This window comes from Grampus griseus, assembly GCF_964374135.1.
Source record: "Grampus griseus genome assembly, chromosome: 6".
Taxonomy (NCBI): domain Eukaryota; kingdom Metazoa; phylum Chordata; class Mammalia; order Artiodactyla; family Delphinidae; genus Grampus; species Grampus griseus.
In genome coordinates, this window is record NC_139000.1 from 49,816,284 (window position 1) to 49,840,951 (window position 24,668).

At 41.7% G+C, this 24,668-nt stretch overlaps 1 protein-coding gene and 1 pseudogene across 4 annotated transcripts in view; both read right to left on the minus strand.

Moving 5' to 3' along the window:
• Positions 1–24,668, minus strand: part of TJP2 (tight junction protein 2) — a 105,799-nt gene that overhangs the window by 36,034 nt on the left and 45,097 nt on the right. For all 3 annotated transcript variants that reach the window (XM_082656531.1, XM_082656532.1, XM_082656530.1), the window contains exons 2-4: positions 7,978–8,031; positions 5,099–5,223; positions 3,830–3,932 (exon numbers count right to left, since the gene is read on the minus strand). In XM_082656531.1, coding sequence (XP_082512657.1) covers positions 3,830–3,932; positions 5,099–5,223; positions 7,978–8,022 — 273 coding nt within the window. In that variant the 5' untranslated portion in view covers positions 8,023–8,031. The remainder of the gene's footprint in view (positions 1–3,829; positions 3,933–5,098; positions 5,224–7,977; positions 8,032–24,668) is intronic.
• LOC309823890 (UDP-N-acetylglucosamine transporter-like) lies at positions 1,215–2,524 on the minus strand (annotated as a pseudogene). Its single transcript has 2 exons — positions 2,118–2,524; positions 1,215–1,717 (listed from the first exon to the last, which is right to left on the minus strand). The product of its transcript is annotated as a UDP-N-acetylglucosamine transporter-like (transcript).

The following is a 24,668-nucleotide window of genomic DNA, read 5'->3' on the forward strand; positions in this document are numbered from 1 at the left end:
GGTATTGTTATGTTGGATAAACCATATGTCCTGGAATTACTTTAGTAGATTTCAGGAGCATTAACTGTATTTTCCCGCTTGTTCAGATTATTTCTGGTGAATCTTTGTCAACAGTTCCATTTAAATACAGGTCAATAAGTTCTAAAAACCTACCACTTTTTGAAGTCTTCAATGTAAAAATCCTAAAAATAAAGGCTGTCTCTTTAAAAAAAAAAGATTAAAATGGACTAAAGTGATTAGGACCAAATGTGATGAGTGAACTTTGATTGGATCCTGGATGGGGAAGAAAAATCTACCAAAGTCATCTTAGGGTATGGACTGTATATTAAATGATATTGTAGAGTTATTATTACTTTTCTTTTTTTAATTTTAAAGTAATAACAAGTATTTATCTGATTTACAGAAAAGAAATACAATTAAGAGATTAAGGACAAAACTCCATTAGTGTAAAAGTCACTGGCTACTATCTAGCACAGGAACAACTGGATTGCTTCCAGCAGTTTGGAAGCACTAAAAGATCTTAAAATGTGGATGGAGAAATAGATGTGTATATTTCTTTACATGAAATTTAAATATGAATTTTATTCTGACAAGTCAGACCCAGAATGTTACTTTATCAATTTTTATGCATTTGAACATCTGCAACATATAGCAATCCTTTGTTTAGTAATCTTCAGTATAAATATAAAAATCTGAGATACATGAGAATGTTTTTCAAATCATACTTCTATTTCTTCACAGCTTTATATGTGCAAAATTATACGTAATTATAATTTTCAAACTTTGAATATCCATGTTATTTGATATATCTGTACAGAAAGAGTAAGATAAAAAACATTTAATAAAATTAAATATATCTAATTTGCAAAATTGATGTCTGACATTTGTTGTGTGCTCGTGCAACAAAGAGTGCATAGGTTATTTCTGCAGCAATCAAAAACAAAATCTTTTTAAACTCAGATTTCAAGTTTCCTCTGATAATTATTCTACTCCCTGGAAATACTTTCAAGTTTTGATTTCTAGATGCAATGGGCATTTTGATACATATACATGTATTTTTTCCCTAAACTTGTATATTTTCAAACCATTTGAACATTATAATCAGACTCAGCATGGTGATTTTTTCTTAGAATCTGTAGAAGTCCTCTGTTCAGAATTAATGTAGAGACTCCCAGTGCGCCAATGTGAAAAACCAGGTAAAGACAGTATTACCACTATGCTTTAGTGGGATTTCCTGCAGGTTTAGGATCATAACCATATAGGAAAGTAGCTCTTATTACAAGGATGGCTCCAAGGGAAAAGACACTGGTTGGTACGAAATCTTGTAGTCAAAAATAAGATATCAGTGTTGATAATACTATTCACAAAGAGGTTGCAAATCCTTTTAAAATGTTATCCACATACTTAATCACAGCAGTTATTACAAGGCCTCCCAGTGCCTGAACAACAACTATCCATGTCAGCTGGTTATACCCCTGAAAAAATCCATTCTTTGATTCCAGTTCTCCTTCATAAACATATACACCCATTAACCCAAATATACTCCCCCAAAAACCAAGCTGGATGTTTCTTACCCACACTGATTGTTTGGTTTCTTTTAAGATTTTCTCAAACTAAAACCCAGCAAAGCCACTTGAAAAACATGCTGTGCGAACTGCCATGAGGCCTTCGAATTGTGAGCCAGGTGAAAGTTCCTTAGAATTAAGCGCTTGTGAGGCTTCGATGGTGGCTCAGTGGTTAAGAATCCACCTGCCAATGCAGGGGACACGGGTTCAAGCCCTGGTCCGGGAAGATCCCACATGCCGCAGAGCAACTAAGCCCGTGCGCCACAACTACTGAGCCTGTGCTCTAGAGCCCGCGAGCCACAACTACTGAGCTCGCGTGCCACAACTACGGAAGCCGTGTGCCTAGAGCCCATGCTCCACAACAAGAGAAGCCACCGCGATGAGAAGCCTGCATGCCACAACGAAGAGAAGCCCCCGCTCGCCGCAACTAGAGAAAGCCCGCGCACCGCAACTAGAGAAAGCCCGCGCGCAGCAATGAAGACCCAACGCAGCCAAAACTAAATAAATAAATTTATAAAAAATTAAAAGAAAAAGAATTAAGCGCTTGAGAATCTGAGGGCCACTGTACAAAAGCAACTCCTGTCATCAAAATTACTAGGGAGAGCCACTGGTACACACCTAATTTTTTTACTAAGCATCGACACAGAAAATAATGCAGTCCTAAGAATTTTCAACTGATATGTGACCTGATAAGTAGCTGCGTCTAGATTTGACAGTGCCACAGAGAGTAAATAATTCTGAAGAGTATATATCCCTGATGGAATAGCAAGTTTAAGCGTTTCCATAGGTTTGTTAAGAATTTCACCACGTAGTATTCAATTCAGTGCTCTTAGACTACATTTGCTGTCTTTGTAGACTAATAAAATGCAGGCCATTGTTTTCAAAAGTTCAGCAACAGCCACAGCTGTAGATGATAGATAACGAGGCCCCTCCTCTTTTAAAGTCCTAGAATAACACATTGTTAGAACCAAACTGGTAGCCTGAAAGACCAAAATTCCCAAGGAAAGGTATTTTAGATTGGCTGATGATGTCTTATCTTCATTTGCCTGCTAATGTTGGAGGGTCTCCTGCAGAGGTGGCAGGCAGCTGAGGCTCACCATGGGGACAAGGGCACTGGCAGCAGCAGTTCTGGGAAGTACTCATTTTCGTGAGCCCTCCCAGAGACCGCCATTAGCCCTGCCATAGAGCCTGTAGCTACTTTTCTTAAATAGGATAACAGTAGTATAATTATGCAGATGAATGTCCTTATTTAGGAGACTTGAGAAGTAAGAAGGATTAAACTGTCATGTCTGCAACTTCCCCTCAAACGGTTCACTAAAAATATGTATGTCTGGGCTTCCCTGGTGGCGCAGTGGTTGAGAGTCTGCCTGCCGATGCAGGGGACACGGGTTCGTGCCCCGGTCCGGGAAGATCCCACATGCCGCGTGAGCCATGGCCGCTGAGCCTGCGCGTCCGGAGCCTGTGCTCCGCAACGGGAGAGGCCACAACAGTAAGAGGCCCGCGTACCGCAAAAAAAAAACACAAGTATGTCTTTATATACATACATAAAGAAAAATCAAGTGAATATGGCAGAATATTAACACTGTAGAAGATATATGTGTTGATTATACTAATCTTTGAACTTTTCTTTTTGTTTGAAAATTTTCATAATATAAAGTTGAAAAAACAGTTAAATACCACACACCCAATGCATCCCCCCCCCAGCACTGCCCCTAACACACTGTGTTCCAATTCTCGCTTAGTGTGTCCACTTGCCCCACTGGAGTGAACACTCCTTGCAGCTCAGACCTGCTTCAGGTCATTTTCAACCAATGTTTGCTGAATGACTGAGTGAGCTAATAAATGAGTGAATGGTACAGATTGCCAGTATCTCCTAAGAAACAGGAGTTTATGAAGATAGAACAGATCCTGTGAGGGCCTTTACAAATGAGTTTCTGAGCTCATAATTTAGTCTCTAAATGAATGTTGTTTTACCATTGTTCTCAATCTATTTAATTCTCTTAGGGAATAATTGTTTAACCTGGCTCAAGGCAAATTCACTCAGACAAGAGAAGCATTGATCTTAAGTCAGGAGTAGGATAAGGAGACGGCAGGGAGGCATCCCTCACGTACATCTTTACATCACCCTTAACATCATTCTCCCAAAGTACTAAGGATATGGAAATAGTGGTCCCTAGATAGGGCTGAAGAGCAAGTAGTCATTTTCTTCTGGGCATAAAAACAAAGTCCTACCGAGGCAAGCTGAAAACAAACCCAGAACGTACAATGGCAGCGATCTTCCCACTTTTCCTCAGCTGCTGAACAGCAAATGAATGGAGTACGCCTTCCATGGGGGTGCCGTTAACCATGACCACCCTGTCATTTTCTCTGCAAATAAAACAGAAAAACGGAATGTGAAAAACTCCCATCTCATCCCTCTGAATCATTTATTTAGGAACAAATAAAAGTGGTGGATTGACCCAAAATGCTTCTTAAAGGGCTCAGCGTCTAATGACTCCTGAGGCTTAATCCATCAACTTGGTCTGAGCTCTTCTGAGGAAGGAACCCAGGAGCCACTCAGCCCACTGTGGACAGTGTCTCCTGGAAACCACCTGGGGAAAAGGACCCAAACCCACGGGGTCCCTCCAGGAGGCACTGGAGAGCAGCAAGGTTTGAGCACAAGTGGAACTTGTGTGTCAGGGCCTCCTTACCCATGGAAAACGGTGCGCTTCAGCAAGTCTACAGATCTCCCCAAAGGAGGCTGATATTCACTTGTGTTTTGGAGGGGATGAAATCAAGAGCTCGCCTCAGATTCTTAAAGAAATTTTGAGGTCACAGAATCCTAACTCTTACTTTGTCTCATCAAAAAAAAAATCATGTAAAAATTCTACCATGCTCTCTGTATGAAAGAATACTAACTTGGAGAGGATCATGGAGATGAAATGCCAACAGAAGCTAAATTTTGGAGCCATGTGGCCAAGGCAGCTGTGTAATTAACTTTAGATTCTGCCCTGAGAAATTATCCTAAGGGGACTCAGACATGCACCTTTTCCAATGGCATTTGCTCTTCAGACCAGAAGCCTGGCAGTTGGAAAACTTGGGTTTTCATCTGGTAAATTTTTCCAATTTCTACATCCCTCTTACAAATTAGATAATCATTAATCAGACTATCCTCATTCTTAACGAATAAAAATGAAAATAAATATAGACAGTGTGGGTAGGCATTAGGGGAAAAAAAGAGCATGCCAATTTTACACTCGATGTTCATAAATGATTCCTAAACCCAGGAATGATAGTTACGATAGATAGTTATAACCATCTTCCTGTGGAAATTATTGCTTTCCTCTATTCAAAGTCTGGATATTCCCAAAGGTTTGGGGATTGTTAAAACATAGTGTGTTATGGTCTCCATTACTGCCTGAAGACTTTTCAATATACATATATAAAATTTTCTTTTCTTTTTGAATTTTAAAAGTGCACACCACTCAAAGCCCCCTGTTTAGGGCCAACCAGTGGGCTGGCAGGGGTTGGGGGCAGGGAGTAAGGACACTCACTGAAGCAGCCCATCGGCGGGCCCACCCGGGAGCACATCAGAAATGACGATTGATGTCTCCCCATTTTCAAAGTGTGGGTTGTCTCTGCCTCCGGACACTGCAATTCCAAATCCTCTCTTGGAATCCTGTTCATTGGGGTTAAGAGAAAAATTAAAATAAAATCCTTCTATAAGTGGTTTTCAGGATTTATTACAAGCATTCGATAAAATAAAGGTCAAACCAATAACCGGAGACAGCTCAGGAACAGAAGGCTTAGAGAAACAAGTGAGAAACAGAGTACAGCGTCATCATGGTTAGCTGACAGGTTTATAAAGGGAAATTCCTTATCTAAAAGAAACAGCCTTGTGAAAGCTGGACAAGATTGATAGCACAGACTGGAGTTATCACTAGAAGCTGGCAGGGGATGGGAAATTACATCTTCTGTCCAAATAAGGATGTGTTATTGGATTCACCAATCATACCTGTTCTCATATCCAGGCCTGAGCCAGATGGGCTGGTCACAACTGAATCTATGCTAAAACCATATATTTAAAGAATACCTTTAACTTCCAAGTTAGGGGAGCTAGTGGTTTCACTTTCATATAGGGTCAAAAAGAAGGAAATGGATTCTAAAGATAAAATCCGAAGATGAACTTAGTTTTGAGATCTCATGAGAGAGCAAAGCATTAAATTCTTTTCTACATGCATATAAGATGGAAATACAGATTAATTAGATTCAAGATTAATAGAGAAATGTATCACAGTGAACCCAAATAATAGAGAATCCCAACTCATTTCGGTGTTTAAAAAAGCTAAGCTCCCGGATTTCATCCAGATCACGGGGCATGTATGTGACTATCACACTAAATACAGGTTTCATTACATAAAAATCTTCTCAGAGAATGAAAGAACCCTCACCTCAAGATAAGTTCCCACGTGGGGCCCACTGTGGCAATCGATAACAAACAGCAACACAGACAAGTTGGCTTGTTGTTCATTAATCACACGGCTTTGAATTTGGCAGTGCTATCCCCTGGTACCTGGTTTTACACAGGGAGAGCTCCATCCTCTATACCAGGCCAAAAATGTTTCTCACCTTTGCCAGTTCGGGGTCCAAACTCAAATGGTATGTGGTGGAAGGGCAGAGAGAAGAGTCAGAAGATGACAAGAGGTGAAAAATAAGACCTAAAGGGGGAAGCTGCTCAACTGAAGAAATCATGATTACTGCTCCAGAAGTTTCAGCACTTGAGCACCAATCTGTGTTTTTCTACCTGGATCGATTTAATACACATTTATTCAAGAACCAAATTTGCACTGAAGTCAAGGGTTGAAGTTCATGGTTGTGACGGTCAAAGGAAAACTCTCCCTTTGAGGAACTTACAATCCATCTAAGAGGTGACAGAGACTGGAGAGACTCAGAGTGGAGAAAGAGCCATGCAGGGCCCAGGAAAAGTTAGATGCTGACCAAGGCAGCTTGATGGAATAAGCCTTTGGGATCACGAGTGCATGTCTAGCTTGACTCAACCGCACGCAAGTCACTTACAAACTCTTGGTGGCTGCGCTCGTTTCGAGTGGGGCTAGCACCTATCCTGCCCACCTCAAACTCTGCTGTCAGAATAAAAAGGAACAGAGCTAACATTTATTAAGCAGTGATCATGTGCTGGATTCCAAGTACTAGAAGCTCTTTGTATTACCTAATTAATTTAATCAAGAGGGGCAATACCTGTGAAATACCTTTAAAAATTAAGTAAAATACACTTCCATGTGATCTTACTTCTACTTTCAACCCCACTGTGGGGAGGGGGCTGTTGTTTAAAATCTGATTAATTCGGAACCTATTAATATAATCAGGAGTGAGACAAAGACTACAACCCATGTCTCCTGAGTGCTAAACTAACATTTTAAAATTAGTTTGGGGAACTCCCCGGCGGTCCAGTGGTTAGGACTCCAAGCTTCCACTGCAGGGGCACGGGTTCATTCCCTGGTCAGGGAACTAAGACCCCTCATGCGTGTGGCACAGCCAAAAAACATTTTTTTTTTAATTTAAAAAAACGTTTTTTTCAGTTTGGACTTAAAACTCACTGAGGGAATAAGTTACAAATGCTATAATTAAAATTACAAAAGTTGTAGAAGCTACCTCAACGTCCTTAAATGGAACAGATTATTTCCATTCCTCCCTTCCTTTCCCCTCTTTTTCATAAACTATTCTATCTGGAGACAGGTGAATACATTAATTAACCTCAATACATTAATTAACCTCTATAATTTTCTATACTATACAGACCTTAGCCAAAAAAATAACAACATGCAAATCCTTGTTAATGCAATAACTGTGTTTGTGTAAAAATAAATAAGATCCATGATCTGTTGTGGTATACATATACAGTGGAATATTACTCAGCCATAAAAAAGAATGAAATAATGCCATTTGCAGCTACATGGATGGACCTAGAGATTATCACACTAAATGAAGTAAGTCAGACAGAGAAAGACAAATATCATATGATACCACTTATATGTGGAATCTAAAAATGATACAAATGAACTTATTTACAAAGTTGAAACATATACACAGACATAGAAAATAAACTTATGGCTACCAAAGGGAAAAGGGGAGGGAGGGATAAATTAAGAATTTGGAATTAACAGATACACACAACTATATATAAAACAGATAAAGGTCCTACTGAACAGCACAGGGAACTATATTCAATATCTTGTAGTAACCTATAATGGAAAGGAATCTGAAAAAGTGTTTGTGTGTGTGTGTGTGTTTAATGAATCACTTTGCTGTATACCTGAAACATTGTAAATCAACTATACTTCAATTAAAAAAAAAAGATCCATGATCTGTAAACTCAAGAACAGACTGTAGCAGATATGACATGTGTAGTACTCACCTTCTGTAGGGTCACAGTGTATTGTTCCCATATCAACTCCTCCATGCCTGGGGCCTGTTTTAGAAAAATCAAAACCAATTTGATTAAAAACACAAACATTTCAATGTTAGAAATAAAACTATAATTCAAAATGTCTCCATAGAAAGGCTAGCTCACACATTCTATACACCAAAGAGTGGGTATTTTTTAGGAACATTACACTACCTATTATATTTTCAAATATACTCTCCTTGAATGAAATGGCAAACTTAACAATACTAGAAAATTAGAGAAAAACATAGGGAGAGATGTACCCTAAGAAGAATGAAATATTAGGGACTTCTCTGGCAGTCCAGTGGTTAAGACTCTGCACATCAAATGCAGGGACCACGGGTTCGATCACTCCTCAGGGAGCTAAGATCCCACATGCCGTGCAGCACGGCCAGAAAGAAAAAAAAAAAGAACGACTAGAATACTAAGTGTTGAGCTTTTTTACTATCACCACTCCAAAACACTGTCATGATAAAAGCCCTTATCTAGAGTTGCAAACAGATATACTCTCATTCTTTAAAAAAAAAAAAAAAAAAAACTCCCTTCCTCCAGTCAAAGGTGACCTCCTAGGCAAGTTTCATGCATTTTTGTGTGTGGGGGCGGGCGGGGGGATGCCCACGCTGTGCAGCTTGTGGGATCTTAGTTCCCTGACCAGGGATTGAACCCGGGGCCATGCCAGTGAAAGTGCTGAGTCCTAACCACTGCACCATCAGGGAACTCAAGTTTTATGGATTTTTATGTCTAAAGGAATCCTTGGCCTTATCACAGAGACTGCCAAATTGTGTAATCTGTGGGACCCCTTGGCCTTTTCTCCACCAGTATTGTGGGTGTGAAAGATGATGATGCCAGCATAAAGACCACTGGGCTTCAGTTTCTGACAGTATTCTAAAATAGATGTCTAGGGCTTCCCTGGTGGCACAGTGGTTGAGAGTCCGCCTGCCGATGCTGGGGACACGGGTTCGTGCCCCAGTCCGGGAGGATCCCACATGCCGCGGAGCGGCTGGGCCCGTGAGCCATGGCCGCTGAGCCTGCGCGTCCGGAGCCTGTGCTCCGCAATGGGAGAGGCCACAGCAGTGAGAGGTCCGTGTACCGCAAAAATATAAAAAATAAAAAAATAAAATAGATGTCTAGACAAACCTGAAAACAGTGCATATCATTCAATAATAATAATAATAATTCATTAAATGCAGGCTGCCTTTGAGGGGAAATCCTTAAAGGCAAGAAATGCCAAGAAAGCTCAAAGCCAGAGAAATAAGGCAGCACTGAAGCAGGCATTTCAACAGGAGTCCGGGAAAAGAGAAACTGTAGGATCCAAACAGGGTGGAGATCAGATCAGAGTGAAGGTATTTGGGGCAAAAACACTATCAGGCAATGGAGACAGCAGGGATAGTCGCCTGCCTACCTTATTCTTGGCTCTGGGGAGAGTGGAAATAACTAAAAATATCTCCATGGAGATATTCTCCATGGAGAATTCCTATATCAATAGACCTGTACTCACTCAGGTGTGAGGCTGAAATTCATATTACAGATGTGACCACACCCTCTCCCCTCCAAAACCCTCACACTCAAAGTGGTACTGCATTGGTAGCACCACCCAGGTACATGGAGGAGAATGAAATTCTCCCCTAGAAACACATTAAAACACAGGCTTCAGAGAATCCCTCAGATAAGCATTTGAGGAACATGAGTTCACAATTTAAACACACACAAAGCAAGTGAGAGTTAAAAGAAACAAAAAACTGCAGAATCAAAGACTATAAATATTGGAAATATAACCACAGACCAAAAAAAGTATGTATAATATTTCATATGTTTGTTTATCATAAGAAGTTAAAAGGGGAAATTAAAAGTATAATGAAAGCACAAGAGAACATCAAAAATAACCAAGCCGGACTTCCCTGGTGGCGCAGTGGTTAAGCATCCGCCTGCCAATGCAGGGAACACGGGTTCCAGCCCTGGTATGGGAAGATCCCACATGCCATGGAGCAACTAAGCCCGTGTGCCACAACTACTGAAGCCCGCGCACCTAGAGCCCATGCTCCACAACAAGAGAAGCCACCACAATGAGAAGCCCGCACACCGCAACGAACAGTAGCCCCTACTCGCCACAACTAGAGAAAGTCTGCATGCAGCAATGAAGACCCAACACAGCCAAAAATAAATAAATAAATTTATTTTTTTAAAAAATGACCAAGCAAATCTAAAGAAAAAATTCTAGAAATAAAAAAATATAATAAAATTAACACATTTTTGACGGGAGACATATTATGGCCACAGGAGTTAGTTTCTGCAAAAATCCCCCAGTCAATAATGTATTAAATTTAAAAAATGGATTAAACCACATATGACACATGGTTGAAGGCAATAATGAATTAGAAGAAAGATGTGAAGAAATTACCCAGAATACAGCACAAAGCATTAAAAAAATGGGACACCTGAAAGAAATTAAGAGTGAGAAAGCCGTACAATGTTTCTAAGATTTCCTGAAGGAGATGATAAGAGAGTGGGAGAGATGCAATACTCAAAGTCACAACAGCTCTACAGGACTTGATGATTTTTCAGGTTCAAGAAGGCTTATACATCACAAGCAGGGTAAATTCAAAAAGAAAGAAAACCAGTTTGAAATTCATGGTAATCTTACTGTAGAAAAAGATACAGAGATGAGAGCATATAGGTAGAAGAGGTTACAAAAGAGCAAAGAGAATAAGAGCCGACTTTGAAACAGCAATAATGAAAGGCTGAACTCGGTAGAACAGTATCTTTAAAACAGTATCTGTTGATTTAGGGGCAGAAAGACATATTTTTTTAAAACAAAAATTGGGAAAGGTTATCACAAGCAATAAAAGAACTTCCAAAGGATAAATTTAAGAAAGGAATAATCCCAGCAGGAAGACCTAAGATGCAAGAAGGAATGTAAGCCTGGACATATATTGGCTGTATGCAACTAATCAATGTAATAACGTATGATTTGTGAGAGTTAAACAAATAAGACAGAAGTAGAACACTGGGCAACATAGCATGTAAATCCAGAAGACTTAAACATGATTTAATTATTCTAAATATTTTATTCAAGAGTAGAGTTAAACTGTAGATTAATTTTGAATTTCACTGGGTAAAACCCACATGTTAAATTTTCTGGCATATATAAGTTCCAAGATAGCAGAGAGGAAAATAAAATGAAAACAAAGCAAAACAAAAGTCAATCCAAAAGCAGGCAGAAGAGACAAAATGGGAAATTTAGAAAAAGCAGGGCAAATACAAAACAAACTGTGACTGCAGAAATGAATATAGAAGAATATAGAAGAGTAATCACAATAAATATAAAGACAGATGGTCAAGATGGACTAAAAACAAGTAGATCCTGCTACATTTTTTTTAAACAGAGAATATCTAAAACATAAGGACACAAAGGAAAGGAATCTAATTATATGAATAAAAAGCCTTGCTGTACTTATTATATACAAATAATTTAAGAAAAACTATTCCCTTTACATTAAAATTTTAAAAAAAATCAACTGTGCCATTCCTGCACTGCTACTAACGACAGAGAAAAGAATCAAAACATGTCCAGATAATGTGCCCCTGTTTTACCCAGTTAACAAACTCTTAGGCTTGGGGGGGAAAGACGTTTAGCACAAAAGGCAATTCTAATAACTGATATATTGGAGCAGATAATTTATCCTTTGATAGAACGGGATTAGGAAAAGGCAATTTTTTTTGTATGTAGAGAAGAAAGATGAGCCAGCCACTCTTGAGTAGCTATAACTGATTACTCAAATTGAGAGGAATTTATAGTCTTTTAGTTCCCTCCTCCCTCTATGTACTCACTTTAGGGACATTTCCCTGGTTAATACCATCTGGCTCCAAGAACTCTTGAGAGATTTAAAAATAGAATTCAGGGCTTCCCTGGTGGTGCAGTGGTTGAGAGTTCGCCTGCCGATGCAGGGGACACGGGTTCAATCCCTGGTCGGGGAAGATCCCACATGCTATGGAGCAACTAAGCCCGTGCGCCACAGCTACTGAGCCTGCGCTCCAGAGCCCGCGAACTACAACTACTGAGCCCGCGCGCCTAGAACCCGTGCTCCGCAACAATAGAAGCCACCATGATGAGACGCCCGCACACCGCAACAAAGAGTGGCCCCGCTCACCGCAACTAGAGAAAGCCCATATGAAGACCCAACTCAGCCAAAAAAAACCCAAAACAAAACAAAACATAAATAGGGCTTCCCTGGTAGTGCAGTGGTTGGGAGTCCGCCTGCCAATGCAGGGGTCGCGGGTTCGGGCCCTGGTCAGGGAGGATCCCGCGTGCCGCGGAGCAGCTGGGCCCGGGCGCCACGGCTGCTGAGGCCCACAAGCCTGGAGCCCGTGCTCCACCACAAGAGAGGCCACCACAATGAGAAGCCTGCGCACCACAATGGGGAGTGGCCCCCGCTCTCCACAACTAGAGAAGGACCACGCGCAGCCGCGAGGACCCAACACGGCCAAAAATAAATAAATAAATTTATTTTTTTTAAAAATTGTGACTTAAAAAAATACGTAAATAAGTAAATTTAAAACAACAAAAAAAGGATTTTTTCTTAAAGGGAAATAGTAAGCAGAAACCCAGCTGATCAGAACTGAGCATCTCTTTCCATTTCCAGAGAATACCTCCTAACTTCTTGGCCCCTTCGGTTTTCAAAGTGGCTTTTGTACAACCAATCCACTATCACCCGGAAGTGACCTTACTAGCATGTATGTTTTCCAAGCTTCTTCTCTGCTCTTTACTGTACCTTAAAGCTGACAAATTTCAACAAAGTGAATTACTCTGTAAGTTGTGGTAAAATAAATACAGTTGCCAACTCCTCTTTGAATATAGCTATACTTCCGTATATTAAGAAAAACAGCACACAGTACCCTGCCCCAAAAATGTATTTAAAAGTCATCAGAAAAGAACCAGTACCATGACAATGACCCCTAGGATTGGGCAGTGCTATAGGGTGGAGGGGAGCACAATGTCCAAAAAGAGAGTGATATTTAGATTAAATGAATCAACACAATGAAATACATAGGCACTGAAATACTCATTTAACTTCTGTCCATTTTTAAAGTTTTTTCTTTATGATGCCTGTGTTTTCAATTAGAAAGAGAGAATTCGTTGGTTTTTTTGTTTTGTTTTTTTTTTGCTGTATGCGGGCCTCTCACTGTTGTGGCCTCTCCCGTTACGGAGCACAGGCTCCGGACGCGCAGGCCCAGCGGCCATGGCTCACGGGCCCAGCCACTCCCGGACCGGGGCATGAACCCGCGTCCCCTGCATCGGCAGGTGGACTCTCAACCACTGCGCCACCAGGGAAACCCGAGAATTCGTTTTATATTTTCAGGTTTGCCTGCTGTTGGTAGAAGCAGTGGGAATATAAACTGGTATAAACCCTCCAGGGGGCAAATTATTAATATGTCTCAAAATGTGAAATCTACATACCGTTTGATCAATCAATTCCACTTCTAGGAATTTATTCTACAGAAATATTTGCACAAGTGCACAAAGATATACATATAAATTTGTTTACAGCTGCTTATAATTTTTAATAGATAATCAGTGAAATGTCCAACAACAGAGTGGTTACATATATACATATCTATACTTAAATGTCTATTGAGGGGAAAAATCAAGACACAAAACATCAGTTTGTTTCTGTTTTTTATTTCCCTGATATATTTATTTTTATAAGCATACAGGGAAAAGACTGGAAGAGTAAATACCAAAAAATATTAAATCTCCCCAAGAGTTGTGGTATGGCAGAGAATATTTTTATGAGTTCAGTGCTTTTAGAATAAATGTCAAAAATAAAAACAGCAAACTCTCCTTTAAAAGTTTTGGATTTAAAATTTTTTATCATTTAGCAAAATAAGTGCATTACTACAAAATTTATTTTCAAAATGTCGTCCAAGCACCTGGCTTTTGAAATTCACTGTTCTTCCTTAATAAGATTATACTGTCTTTAAGCATTCCTGTGCTGCCTGCAGTAGTAATTTAAATTCGATTTGGCAGAGAAAGGATGAATCCCTTACCACTACCATGCCAACAGGACTGAATCAAATTTTTAATCAATCAGACCTTGCCAGGTGCCAAAGACTTCACCAACTTGTCATGAAACTGCTCAGATTATATTAAGTGATAAATTTTAAATCTTAATTTTAAAGGTGAGGAAATTAGAGTAAAATAAATTTTAATAGTGCCTTTGAGAATTAAAAGTACACCATGCTGTATTTAGCCCACAAAGCTGTGACTTTTTACAAAGTCTCAGAGAAAATCCTTTATTCATTCATTCATTCATTCACTTATTCACTCACTCACTCAGTCAAAAATATTTACTGAGTATCCATTATGTGCCAAGCATGTGGTTTGTGGCACCTGGACTACACTGGTAAAAAAAAACAGCCAAAGCCCATGTAGAGCTTACCAACCACAGGTGTGCCCCGAAAAGCCAATCACTGAAAGTCTGCCTCAACTATATACTATCTTTCCAGAAACACAGACACCCCACACAATCACACATATTCCCCAGAAAATCAGCTCCGGGTACATGGCCGGGGACAGCCTACTGGCGTGCAGCAACTCAGCTGACAGCTGAGATCAGGCCTTTCGAACTGGGCCAACGGGCTTGGGCCCCACCCAACCTGTGCTGGGCTGTGCAGAGATCAGAGAATTGCTGTCAATATTTAGACTGCATGAATGCCGGCAGGGAGCTGCTTAGCCTTTGGAGAGCTTTACAAGCACACACATATCAGAGTAAAGGTACGCGTATTCACAACGCAGTGATTCCTCTCCGGCGCAGGGGCCCGAGAACAATGTGCCAGTATGTGCACATAGATCCACATAGAGAGTATTCACAGCAGCAATGTTTCAACAGCCCAAACCTGGAGACAACCCAAACGGTCTCTCAAGAGCAAAAGTGACAATTAAATTGTGATATACTATTAAAATGCAATGTTATACTGCAATGAAAATAAACTAGAGCCACACATCTACAACACAGATGCATCTCAAACATCATATGGAGTGAAAAACATCCCAGAAGAATTTAGAGTGTGCTATCAGTTTTATATAATTCAAAGAGCAAATACTGTTTCATAAAAATGTGAATATTCTTAATATAGCCTTGTACACTTAAGAATGACTAAAACGATAAGTTTTATGTTATGCATTTTCTATTACAATGGAAAAAAATCAAACAAAACCAATCTTTTGTTTAGAGATGTTTGTGTGTATGTATGTGTACGTGACCTGGGGTGAGGCAGAGGAGTGAGAAGGGACCTTGGGTCCATTTTGGTGGAGGGTCCATGGGTATGTGTGATGGGCTCATGGGTATATTTTATAATTATGCTTATGATTTAGACACGTAATTCTCTGATATGTACCAAACATTTTGTAAGTTAAAAAGCAGAGGGGAGGGCTTCCGTGGTGGCGCAGTGGTTGAGAGCCCGCCTGCCGATGCAGGGGACGCGGGTTCGTGCCCTGGTCCGGGAAGATCCCACATGCCGCGGAGCGGCTGGGCCCGTGAGCCATGGCCGCTGAGCCTGCGCATCCGGAGCCTATGCTCCGCAACGGGAGAGGCCACAACAGTGAGAGGTCCGCGTGCCCCCGCCCCCCCCAAAAAGACAAAACAAAAAGCAGAGGGGAAAGTGGGGCGGGTTCATGAGTGAACAAAGGGTACTCAATGATTCCCGGCCCAAGGACCTCATACCAAATATTTGTTAATGCAGTACAGACTTTGCAAAGCCAAAGAGCAGAAGAAAGTGTGACCGTTTGGACTGGAGGAGGGCAGGGTGGGGATCGTAGCAGTAATTTGAGAGATGCATGAAGGCAGGCGAGGCGGAGGAGAGGCTAGCTCTGAGGGAGCAGCAGGCCGCAGAAGATGCCAAGTCTCCTTTTCACCCCAAGAGTCAACATTCCAGCAGTAGGAGGACCTCCACTTCCCCGCATCACTTTCACTTTTCCTGTAAGTAGTGTGAATAAACACCCCCACAAAATTGTAATGACTCATTCCTAGACAACACAGGAAGATAAAAGGGGGCCAATTTTTTTTTTTTTACCATAAATAAAACACTGTGTTAGCAGTAAGGTATTTACATGCAGAATGAGAAAGGGACAAACACAGTTATTCGATCTTTTAAAAAATATTCTCTAGTTGTTATAAAGTTTCTTTCCTTTGAAAAATCTTGGCCAAACAGGTAAATCCCATATTTTACATAAAGAATATGGAAACGTGTTAAAAACCAACCAGAAGGCAAACACCAAAAGTCTTCACTGCCCCAACAGGAAATCTTTAAGCTTTTTGTCTACAAATTGTTGCTTCCCAGTGATGGAGGGTCAGAGCCAAAGCTAAAGATTGATCAACATCTGCCCATAAGGTACATGTTTGATAAAAATCCCACCCACCATAAAAGTAAACACTTACACATGTTATAGTGCTACAGATGTTCAAACTATAAAAGGAAAAAAAGAACAAGGGAAAAGCTTTTTTTCTATCATTTAGAATCTGAGATATGAGTATTTTTAAAAAGAATAAGAATATACATTTCTGCAGGATAAGGAAGCAAAAAGTTTTTTCCCCAAACAAGAAATTACAATTACCCAAATACAAACAAACATCTAATAGGCAAACTATTAAGTTACCCCCAGGAAGCAACACCGCGCTTGCAGATTCCCAACACATGGAAAACAGCAGCCTTTGATTCAGAAACCCCATAAGAGGCTATCAGTTTTGCATACGTCTGCTAAAAATAATACAAGTATTTTAAAAACCCACCAATGACTACAATCTGCATCTCACAATTTGTTACTGAAAGCTGCCAGAAGCACAAATAAAGCAAAGGAAAAAGGAACCACTGTGAGAAGGCTCCCCCCACCCAACTTCCCACAAAAGAAAGGTCAGGAAAGAAAAGGGGGAGAGCTTATAGAGGGACTCACATGGACTTTCAATCTCCCCAACTTTTTAACAGCCTGGATCCACATCCTCTGGAGGACCTGAGTGGTCTTCATGGCCCCTGGAGGTTAAGCAACCAGACCACTGCCTACATCCCAGGCTGCTCACCCATTGCCATCACTCCACGTGGTTACGTAAGGCAGATACAATAGTGGCCCACATTGCCAGCAAATCCTGTTGTCATCTCTCAGTGACACATCCCTACAGCAGGGACGCCAAACGCTTTGAAAAGCACCACTTGTGAGGAGAAAAGAAAGCAGTCTGGATTTGCACCGCTCTTTTAGCTTTCTTTTCCTCCCTCTCTCCTGTGCCAGGGAACCAGAGAACTGGAGTAAATATTCCTTTTAGACATGCAGAATGATTCAATATCCAAGTAGAAATTATTAAGTAAGTAGGGCATTCTAGAGACACGTAGAGAAGTTTTATTTACATAGATACTCCCATACACACACCTACGAACACACACACACACACACACACACACACACACAAGAAAAGCATAAACTGGCTGAACAGCTACTGGTAATGTTTCAGAAGAATGGAATTGCTACTGTTACCTAGAAAATTAAAAGGCATGAAGATAAGAAGTTGCTCATCCTTGGAGATACATAAATCTGTACTTGGGCTGCTGGTGCAGCTCAGAGCCACCGCAGGGACAGAACTCTCACGAAGCAGAGCTTCTTCCTCTCTCTCCCCTTTCTGTAAATTTCGAAGATAAAAGAATAACAAAGCGCCCTGCTATCCATTTCTCTCTCTGTCTTTACCACTTGTGGGGGTGGGGTGGAAAAGCACATTTTGGGTTTCTGAACAGCTGAGGAAGACTGTATGGGATACCGGGGGTTTGAAAGTTGGGCTTGGGATTTTGGAAGCATGGTCTCAGGGAGCTGGGGGTCCTTTTCACTACCACAGTGTATGTGACACCAATGGGCCAGAGCGAGTGAGAGTGAGCCCCCTGACTTATTTAAGGTTGAGATGTGAAATAAATGTGGACCACGAGATGCAGACCATATAGGAAGCAACTTGAAGCAGACGCAAGGACGTGAGTTTTAAAGGCAGACGATCTGGGGGCAATCTCTGTTCCGTCACTTAGCTGTGGGCCTGGGATAATCTGTCTCCTTCACGAAATGGGGATAACACACCTACACCTTGGAGGGCGAATGTCAGCCTGGGATGAGGCAACCTTTCCCTACAAAGTGCACTGCTGAACAGGCACTCGAACACGTTCACGTCCTTCCCTTGGACTCTACAAGAGTAAGTCCTTCAGAAGTGTTGGGACAGCAAAACAGGATAGGAAATGAATGAAAGTTTGTTTCAAATCTTACACTGGGCAGGGCAGGGAGGACAAAGGAGTCCCACTGAAGCAGGACCCTTAGAAGCCGAGGGGATTCTCAGGACGCGACCCCGGCTGACCAGCCAGGACCAGCCCAGGGCCCCAGGCGCAGAGAAGCAAGGACAGAGGGCACAAAGCAGCTCACTCCTTTACTGTGTCTGTCCTTAGTAAACACTCCTGCTTCCCCGATGAGGAAATAAACACTTCTTTCCCTTACATTTATGCATATTGCCCAGAACTCATAGGCATCCCACAAGTTACAAATTCCAGATTCTTCTTCTATGATTTCCAAAAGTCACAGTCTCTGCCATCGCTCACTCTTTTTTAAAAATTGTGCTAAAAAAACTGCATAACATAAAATGTATCATCTTAACCATTTCTAAGTGTTCAGTTCAGTAGTGTTAGGTCCGTTCACGTTGCTGTGAATCTCCAGAACTTTCTTGTTGCCAATCTCCAGAACTTTTTCATCTGGCAAAACTGAAACTCTATACCCATTGAACAACTCCTCATTCCTTCTCCTCTCAGCCCCTGGCAACCACTATTCTACTTTCTGTTCCCACGAATTTACTCTGAATATCTCATGTAAGTGAAATCATACAGTATTTGACTTTTTTGCTCTGGTTTATTTCATTTAGCATAATGTCCTCAAGGTTCATCCTTGTAACATGTGTCAGCCTTTCCTTCCTTTTTAAGGCTGAATAATATTCCACTGTATACATATGCCATATTTTATTTATTCATCCACCAATGGACACTTGGGTTCCTCTCACCTCTTGGCTATTGTGAATAATGCTGCTATGAATGGAGGTGTGCACATATACTAATTCTTTACTCATTCATTCAACAAATATTTACCAAGTACAATATGCCAGACCTTGAGGATCAAATGAAGATCAAATCATACACAGCGCTGCCTTCAGGAAGTCTGACAGCAGCTAGCACCTGACCTACCTGGCTGAGTGGGGAGTGGGAGGTGTTTCTCATGAGCAAGGGACATTGAGATGAGGTCTGTAGAGTGAATACAATTGGGGATGGGGTGGGGTTGTGCAGGACCCAGAGAACAGCACAGGGCAAAGACCCTGAAAAAAGAAAGGCAGGAGGGGCCGCTAGTGAAAAGGCCATCAGAACCCCTGCAGCCTGTTCTGATGAGCAGCTATTCTACCAGTGGCATCAAAAGGACACTTTGTGGTGAACAGCTGCTGCCATGAGAAGATCTCAATAGTTTAGGGATTTACCTTTTCCAAGATTCCTAACTTCCATAGTCACATATGCGAGAAACATCTACCGAGCAACTAGACACCCGCCCTGTGGATAAAAGAAAAATTACCCTACATCATCACCCTCAGGCAGTCACAGTCCAGTGGGGAACTGGGACACATAAACAGTAATCACAAGTCAATGCAACTACAACAGCAGACGAATATACAAGGCTCATTCATTCAACGAATATTCCCCAAGAACCCAGCACGTGTCAGACACTGCTGTAGATGCTGGGGGGAACACAACCCAGTGTCCTCCCCTCACCGGGAGGATTTTAACGGAGATAACAGACAAGTAAACATATATTATAATCTCCAGTAGCAGTAAATGCCATGGGATGCGACATTGGAAAGAATGAATCATAAGAAAACCTGGACCTCTCTCCAAGGAGAGGGAACAGCAGATGCAAAGGTCACGAGGTGAGAAACAAGCTTATAATCATGAAAGAAAAAAGGCTACATGGGGCTGGAGCAAGGCGACCCCTGAAGTAATGGCAGGTATATACAATGTGAAATTGATGGCATGAATGAGTGTTATTAACCGGGATGGGAGGTCTGCAGTGGATGGAAGTGTGCCCCAGTGGCGGGGGGGCCCTCCTGCGTTCTACGCGAGCTCAGTGCTGAAAGATGACTAACTTGTCGGGTGGGTGGATGACTTGGGGAGGGAACTGCGGAGCAGGAGGGATAATCTGTAAGGTGTGTGCAAGACACTGCAAGCACTCGGTGTGGCTGGGAAGTAAGCTGTTTAATAACACACATGGGATGCTACGTCCTCAGCACGGACAGATGTGTTAAATAACTTAATTACAGCTTGGGAGTCTTAAAACACACAGCCATCCTGGAAACAGGAGACCAGACGGCTATGGGAACTGGAATGGAAGGAAGCCATTAACACTCAGCAGGCACCTCGCCCATGGCTCTCAGTTTGTCACTGATGCCCACAACCCTGTGAGTTAGCTACGACTGTCTCCATTCTACAAACAGGAAAGCTGAAGCCCTAATTCACACAGTTAACGCTGTCAGATACGGATGTGAGGCTGGAGCCCCAGCCCAGATTTGATTCCTTTTCTATGTGTAGAATGTGATGTGTGCTTTGCACACACTAAGCCCTTAATAAATATTATGTGGACACCTCATAAGGAAGGAAATAAAAGGAGAGAGGAAGAAAGCAAGTAAGACAGAAGGAGCACAAAGTGAAATCATCAAGGTTCCCAGGAGGCTCTATAGAGCAGACATGAAATCTTGGGAGACCACCACCAGGATAAACTGGGCTAATGGTTACCTGCACCAGGATTCCTATGGTGTTTTTGTTTTTGTTTTGTTTTTGGTACGCGGGCCTCTCACTGTTGTGGCCTCTCCCGTTGCGGGGCACAGGCTCCGGACGAGCAGGCTCAGCGGCCATGGCTCACGGGCCCAGCCGCTCCGCGGCATGTGGGATCTTCCCGGACCGGGGCACGAACCCGCGTCCCCTGCATCGGCAGGCCAACTCTCAACCACTGCGCCACCAGGGAAGCCCCCTATGGTGTTTTTATGCTGTGTCCAGTATGTCATTTTAGAAGGCATCTCAAGAGACAGTATAAACAAACAGCCAGCCAGCCTCAGGATGGGTGGGCAAACCATAGCCCACCTACCTCTAGCTGATCACAGGGCTTTTGTGTTTCACCCTCCCCCCACCCTTCCCCCAGGAAATTGGTCTTATTTCAATGGCTGTGAATTAGTCAAAATTCTCTTCACCAGACCCAGTTGTGAAACACCCATCAAATAAGTACACAGGAACCCCTTTTCCCTAGAAAAGGCAAAAAACTGCTCTTCCTAAAATGAGTAGTTTTTAAAATTATAAACCAAGTCTTTGGCTTCAAGGCACCTGCCTGTGTCTCTTCAAAACCAAACCCTTCCTGGTAGCAGTAAACTAGTAAGCAGTGAGTTAAACAACCCCTTATGTAATTCTTGGTTTCCCAAAAAAAATCTTTCATAGTTTATTCCATAAGTATTTCATGTTCAAATGCGATTACAATGTCACCACTAGCTCCTTACCCTCCCTTCACAACTCACGAAGGTGAGCGCTGACAGGGAACAGCTAGTGCGCACGGTGTGCTTATAGCACACCACTCACAGCGGACACAGCCTGGGTGTGACCAGGGTTAAAGAAAAAAGCTACACACAAGTTTAAAGAGGGATTCTTGATAGCTCAATAGAATTCACAGGATTAGATTCTGGAGTTATTGCTGATGGGTACCAGAGTATCTACCTAAGGTAAAATTTCAGTGCATATTTAAGGAAATAATAATAGAGAACTGGGAGAGGATGACAGTATTCCTAGGGATGCAATCTGCAGTTTTGAAAGCAGCTGTGCTGAAAGGCACAAAGCAATGAACCCAGGCTCCCAGGAAGACACTTCCAGCCAAGACTCTGCCCCTCCCAACTGATCCATGACCTTGGGCACCCACTCAATTCCATTGCCACTTGGTGAAAACAAGTATATCATCATCTGTTTCACAGGGTGAAATGAAGCAAACTCCCACAACAACACTGTAAAATCCAGGCCAGTAAACCTTCAATGGGGAGGTGGGGTTGTCATAAATACCCCTGACAATGGCAGCCACATAACATGGTGGGAATAGCCCTGTAGGTCACTGCACATGCCTGGGTCCAAGTTCATCTCTCACACACTCTACAAGCTCTGTGACCTTGAGCAGTTTGCTTGTTGAGGCTCAGTTGCCTCGTCTATAAAATGGGCTCAAAATCCCTACCCTATTATAATTGTTGTGAGGACTGAATGGAGTAATGCTTGTGAAGAGCCTTGCCCACTGCCATCACACAATTACCACTCTCCGTAAAGGTCTCCACCATTAGTTCTGCAGCAGCAATGTAAGGTGACCACTCCCAAGTAAGAAACTGTTTTCTTTCTCCCAGAAGAAATCATACTCTCCCAGAGTATGATTAACTACAATAAGAACACATATGGAAGCCAAGGGAAATGAAAATATATGTCCACACAAACACCTGTACACAGACGCTCACAGCAGCACTACTTATCACAGCAGAAAAGTGGAAACCATTCAAATGTCCATCAAATAATAAATGGGTAAACAAAGTGTGGTATATGCATAGAATCGACTATTATTCAGCCTATTAAGGAAAGAAATACCAATACATGCTCCAACAAGGATAAACCTTGAAAACATTATTAAAGAAGCCAGATGCATAGTATTTTGAGAAATCACAAAATATTATGATTGCATTTATGTAAAATGTCCAGAAGAGGCAAATCCATAGAAACCAAACGTAGACTAGTGGTTGCCTAGGAACAGGGGAATACGGGGAGAAATGCGGGGTGACTGGCTAAATGCGTACAGGGTTTCCTCTTTGGGGTGATAAAGATGTTCTAAAATTGATATGGTGTTGGTTGCACAACTCTGTAAATATACTAAAAACCACTGAATTGTATACTTTTATTTTGTGAACTATATCAATACAGCTTTTTTTTTTTAAATTTAAAGAATGCATCGTGGATTCTGCAGTCAGAAAGTGGGGATTCTTTTTTTTCTTTTTTGGCTGCGCTTACGGGATCTTAGTGGCTTACGGGATCTACCAGGGATTGAAGCTGGACCCTCAGCAGTGAGAGGGCGGAGACCTAACCACTGGACTGCCAGGGAATTCCCAGAAAGTAGGGATTCTAATCCTTGCTCCACCACTTCCATTACTTAACTTCTCCTTGCCTCAGTTTCCCCCATCTGTAAAGCAGCGGTAGTCACAAGACCCACTCCCCTAGAGTTGTTGTGAGAATTTAATAAGGTAGTTCATGTACAGAACTCAGGGTGGTGCTGCACACACAACCAATGCTCTGCCACTTTCAGCTATTATCATTATCATAATTATTGGACTCATTTTACAGAAAAGAAGACTGAAGTCAGAGAAATAAAGTAACTTGTTTGAGGTTATACAAGTTAAAGGTGGCAGAGGATAGATTCTAACCCTTGTCAGTGTGGCTACAAAGCCTGTATCCTTTCGACTGAAGTACATTGCCTTTCACTATACAGCGATTGTGCCTTTCAGAACCTATCCATGAGTGATGACTGGTCCCTGGCCTTGAAACCAACCAACCAACCAACCAACCAACCAAAAAAACAAAAAAAAGCCATAGTTGTTGGTGCTTGGGCACCAGACCTGCAACGGATCCAATCACTCTGACAACTCAGAACATCTTAAAAAGCATGATGGTCACTTTCAAGCAGTTGGCCTGGGTTCAGTCAATCCAGCTCAGTAACTCTTCCTCAGTGACTTGGTAAGAAGAGAGTGCAGGAAGGGAATAGGGTCGGACTTTATTTTGTTTCATTTCTGGCTCTTTCAATAACCAGTTAGGTATAAGTTCCCTAATGGCCGTGCCCCTGTGAAAACACGATTAAATGAGGGGGCATGACATACACCATTATTAACTGAATGTCACAACGTGCCAGACACTGTGCTAAATGCTTTATGGCTCTTGACCACTGATCCTTCCAAAAACTATAAAATTCCTCCCTTTTTACATATGAAAACATAAAGGCCTGATGATCCACAAAACAAGGAATTAAGAAGCTTCAATTAAAATTAAAAACTTCTTCTCTGTGAAAGACAATGTCAAGAGAATGAGAAGACAGACCACTGACTGGGAGAAAATATTTGCAAAACACACATCTGATAAAGGACTGTTATCCAAAATATACAAAAGAACTCCTAAAACTCAACAATAAGGAAACAAACTATTGGATTAAAAAATGAGCCAAAGACTTCAACAGATACCTCACCAAGAAGATATACACACATGCCAAATAATCATATGAAAAGATGCTCCACGTCGTCGAGGAAATGCAAATTTAAGTAACAATGAGACACCACTACATACGTATTAGAATGATCCAAATCTGAACAATGACAACACCAAATGCTGGTGAGGATGTGGACCAATGGGACCTCTCGTTCACTGTTTGTGAGAATGCAAAATGGTGCAGCCACTGTGAAAGACAGTTTGGTAGGCTCTTAAAAAAACTAAACATACTCTTACCATACGATCTAGCAATCATGTTCCTTGGTATTTAACCAAAGGAGATGAAAGTTTATGTTCACACG